At 32.2% G+C, this 4,655-nt stretch overlaps 1 protein-coding gene across 1 annotated transcript in view; it reads left to right on the top strand.

Moving 5' to 3' along the window:
• The window catches only part of LOC105627143 (cysteine-rich secretory protein 1-like), a 14,950-nt gene that overhangs the window by 5,809 nt on the left and 4,486 nt on the right, over positions 1-4,655 (top strand). Inside the window, exons 3-4 of the mRNA XM_012208430.1 lie at positions 2,125-2,270; positions 2,829-3,035. Of these exons, the coding sequence (XP_012063820.1) occupies positions 2,125-2,270; positions 2,829-3,035 (353 nt within the window). The remainder of the gene's footprint in view (positions 1-2,124; positions 2,271-2,828; positions 3,036-4,655) is intronic.

A 4,655-nucleotide genomic window follows, 5' to 3' on the forward strand; every position in this document is an offset into this window, starting at 1 on the left:
AACTATTATTTATTTATTAGTATTATTAATTAAAGTAAACGTAACGTAAGGTAAGGAAAACGTAAACGTAATAATAATAATAGTAGTATATATATATATATATATATATATATATATATATATATATATATACATAATATAATATTAATGTCCCTTCCATTAAATATATCTTCTACGAGGTAAGAAATAATTAAAAATTGTAATTTCAAATATATTGTGCGCTACAGAATATTGCACCTGGTACTTAGAATTCAGAACTAACTTTATATAAGCAAGAAAGCAGTCGCCTTAAGATGCATAAATCAAGGAACGTCTCTGATTAAGGAAACCTACTCCTGGACTTAGGTTCTGACTTTCTTAATGTAGGCACGTAGAATGCAATATCGGAGCATCGCGGAGAACTTTTAATTGTTTTTTTATGTAGTTGCAGTTATTGCGACTATAAATGCGATTCAAAAAATTCATTACGGAGAATTAAGGCGCAGTTATAATTTGAGATTGAGCACAGAAAATGTGGAGGAATAAACGGAAATGTAAATATGAGCAATAGCAAAAAAAAGAAGCATAGCATTTTCCTCTGAGAAACTTCTAAGAACGAGGAATTTACCTCTACGAGGCGTACATTATGGCTTTGAAAGCACGATATTTGCATATAACGAGCAATTAAGAAGCCAAAGGAAAGTCAAGAAACTTTTGCCGCGGGTTTACGTATGTACGCAGAAGCGAGAAAACTTTTTGCATTCGTAAATGTAGTCGTATTATACGCATTTAATTAAACTTTAAACTTTTTCTAAAATAAATATAATGTATAGAACTTTTCAATTACAAATCCCTCGATCAATTTGCAGTCATCTTTTTTTAATAAAATATAAAAAATAAATTATATGCATTCTCTAGCACTTCGTTAACATTCAGCTTATTTTTTTTGGAACTATTTACTTATAATAAGAGAATTATTTATTTTATTATTTAGAATTGTTATTTTCTTGAAGTTTAATCTATAAAAGGAACTTTCAAAAAGAAATTTTCGATGTAATTTCAAAACTATTAACATTAGAAATATTTTTTCATATTTAGCGTAACTCCGGTAAATACGCCAGATTGGGATTTATGCCACAGAAGTTAGAAAAAATAGAAGGAGTGGGGATAATTTTCCCACACTACTCTGTTACATGCCTTCATATTATGTTAATATTGTGTTACGATTTCAGTTTCTTCTGTTAATATTAATAAAATTATTATGAGTTGAATTGATTTGTTACTGTGTTAAGTAGCGTCATAATAAATAATTATAATCTACATAAAATGATTACTGTGCAAAAGACTTAGTGGTTATTTCGTAATACATGAGTGTAGAGGAATAGTAAAATATATAACAAAATACAAATACTTTGCTCTTGTATTTCTTGCTTCTTTATTTAGTTTGTTGTCTTGTATATTTCACCTGTTTGGGATATTTTTAATGAGCTAGATTTATGCCCAAAGCATACAAGGTAGATTGAATTCAGTGCACTAAATGCAATAAACGCATTACATGGAATATGTACCTCATAACACTGTCATAATACTTGATAAAATACATGTGGGAAGTTGTAATTATTATTTATTACTTCATATATATATTTATCATTTTTCCTTAATAAAACTTTATAAATGCGTTTTATAAGTTATTGTGTCACTTCACGTGCATATACGTTTATATGCATTATTTGTATGCATTATTTGTAAATTTTTTATGAGCCATTTACAACCCTCCCTCCTTTCCTCCTATGAGTATATATGAGTCATATATCTCATTTCTACGGCCAAAATACAAGGGTTTAAAAAAGTTCATTTTTAATACGAAATATAAATATTTCGGATTTTTAATATTTTTTTCATAATAGTAGACAGTACAAAGTTTTTACTGATATACAATAGTTCGTTTACTTTAAACATAATAAATAATATTTAATAAATTAAATTTTTGGAAAATGCGACATACCGGAGTTACCCTATATATTTTTCTAAAATTAGAAATATTTTTTCATTTCAATTTCTAATATTTGTAGTTAGCAATTTCCGAGACAATCTACAATAAAGCCAGGTACATCTGATAATTCTGGATGTCTTTCTTTGTTTTAGAAATGGCATTCGGGCTTAGCAAAGGCAGCACAGAGGTGGGCCGATCATTGTCTCGGTTTGGTGCATGACAATGCGACCGGTCTGTACCTGGACGGCTTTGGACAGAGTGGACAAAACATATTCATCAGCACGGGTCGTACGCTCTGGTGAGATATTATTAAATCTTGTTTACTTCTAGTTAGCGAGTTTCGCGTTGCAGTTGGTATATTTGTACAGATGTACTCTGTGCATGCACACTAGACTTCCGTGAAAATGCAGTGGTCCATCTGCCATGGATGCACCGTTAATTATCTTGCCACTTCATTATTTACATATCAAAAGATAACTTCTTGAAAAGATACCATCCGGAATGATTAATTTTGTCGTTGGATATGCGACAAGATACTTCAAATTTTACAATTTTATTACTTCGATATGCAATCAAGATAATTTCAAAAGAGTTGATCACGTTCCCAGCTATCGGAAAATTTAGTTTCGCGTTGTGTTGAAAGAGCATATTGTAATTAATTCTTCAGTCAACAAAGTTAGAATTAGATTACGCAGGCAAACAGTTCACGATGGACTATAGCGTAGATTTCGGCATGTACACTAGGGACTTTACAAACATACCGGATGTGAATGATTTACGTTACACGCGGACAAATCGCCATTGCCACAAATCGAGAATCCCTCCCACCGTCCCAACATTCGTCGGAATGTTGTAGGAACTTCCCCATCAGAATGTGGTACATGGAGTACAAGGACTTCAAGTACGGACCCAATACGACGAATGAGATCCTCGAGATCGGCCATTACACGCAGGTGGTGTGGGCGACGACACATCTAGTCGGATGCGGGGTGAGCCATTGCACTGGCGGCAAGGGTCCGCTCGGCAAGGATTTCTATATGTATGTTTGCAACTATGCTCCGAGGTACGTATAATGTTGAACAATTGAAGAACCGTCTGAATAGCGAGTTCAGTTAAGCGGATTGAGTTTCATCATTTTGCATCTCATATAACAGAGAACTTTCGGATGCTTACATTGTGTCCTTCAATTGAAAAAGGAAACACATTTCCGGATATGTTCTTTTTTTTCTTGATCTTGACAGAGGTGATCTTATAATTCATTTTTCATATGAGTTATATTATTTCTCATCATTGGCATCCCTTGTATATAAATTAATAAAAATATTTGCAATATGATTCTCGTAATATGATTTGTTTACATGTTAAAACACAACAAGTTTTTATTTTTTTCCAAATTATATAGAACAATAAAATACATGTATAACATGTTACACACAAATACAGATTACATTGATACAGTAGTAGCGCGGTGTAATTATTTTCACCAGGGTTGCACGCCGTTTGCTGTGACTGTTATGATACACGGTTGTTTCTGCAACAGCAATTGCAATTGGGCCACAGCTAGAACTTAGTTCATTAGCATAGAATTGACGCAATAATTTGCTGAAGGGAAATGCGGATTGAAATGGTTAACCGTAAACTTGGCGAAAGTAGCGTCGTGCGCGGCATCGTCAAAGCAGATCTTAGTTAAATCGACATTTGCTGAATAGGAAAAGGTCAAAGCAGATTGAATCATTAACATAAGAAAAGAGAAAAGTATATAAAAGAAAGAGAGAAAGATTAATAAAAAGAGAAAAGAACTTTATTACATTTCGCAAACAGTTCGTTTTTTGCATAATAATAATAGTTACATTTAAATAAGAACTTTAATCTTGTAATAAATAAATCTATTGAAAATTTAAAAAAAAAAAATTAAACTTTTACATCAATAAAAATTTGCAGACTGATAAAATAGAAGAAAAAAAGTGAATGAAGAATATGTTATTAAGAAAAATATATTAGGAATCAATATGTAACAATAAAATTTGTAAAGCATGTTTATGAAACAGAAGATATTTAATTCAATATTGGAAAATATTTTTACATTTTTTTTTCTGGAGTCAAGTATTAGATACTGCATAAGCAGCTAAAGGAGAATGTTGCTTGAGAAAATGTGCTATCAGTGCTTCTTGAATGAAAAACGATATTATAGGGTGCACCTTAGAATACTTTGAGACTTATAACTATTCACAACGTCTTAAGGAATTCGATAACTCGAAGCCACATATTTTTCAAATGATTGTCGAAGATGTTTTCAGCCACTACATATACGGACTTGATTATACTTATAGCTTAACCTTTTTCATAAAAAACAACCGATGTTGCATTCAAGCTCATGTCACGTAAGCTTTCCCTAGACATGCTGAAATATGTAAATCCTATATTTATACACAGTATGTAAGTGACATAACCCGCTTGGAGGAGAACAGGAGGAACGAGGTAAGCAAGGAAAACAAGGAAAATGGTGACACTGGTGCGGAATATATGCAACGTCAGCGCGAGTTATAGCTCGTTCGTCTTTGTCATGCCCATTGTGGCACTTAGACGGCTCTCTTTGTCACCAGTATGGCACACTTTCTCAGTATACTTATGGTTTCGCTACTATACTGGATGAAATATATAATACATATGTATGTGTATATAA

Source organism: Atta cephalotes, assembly GCF_000143395.1.
Source record: "Atta cephalotes unplaced genomic scaffold scaffold00008, whole genome shotgun sequence".
Classification (NCBI taxonomy): Eukaryota; Metazoa; Arthropoda; class Insecta; order Hymenoptera; family Formicidae; genus Atta; species Atta cephalotes.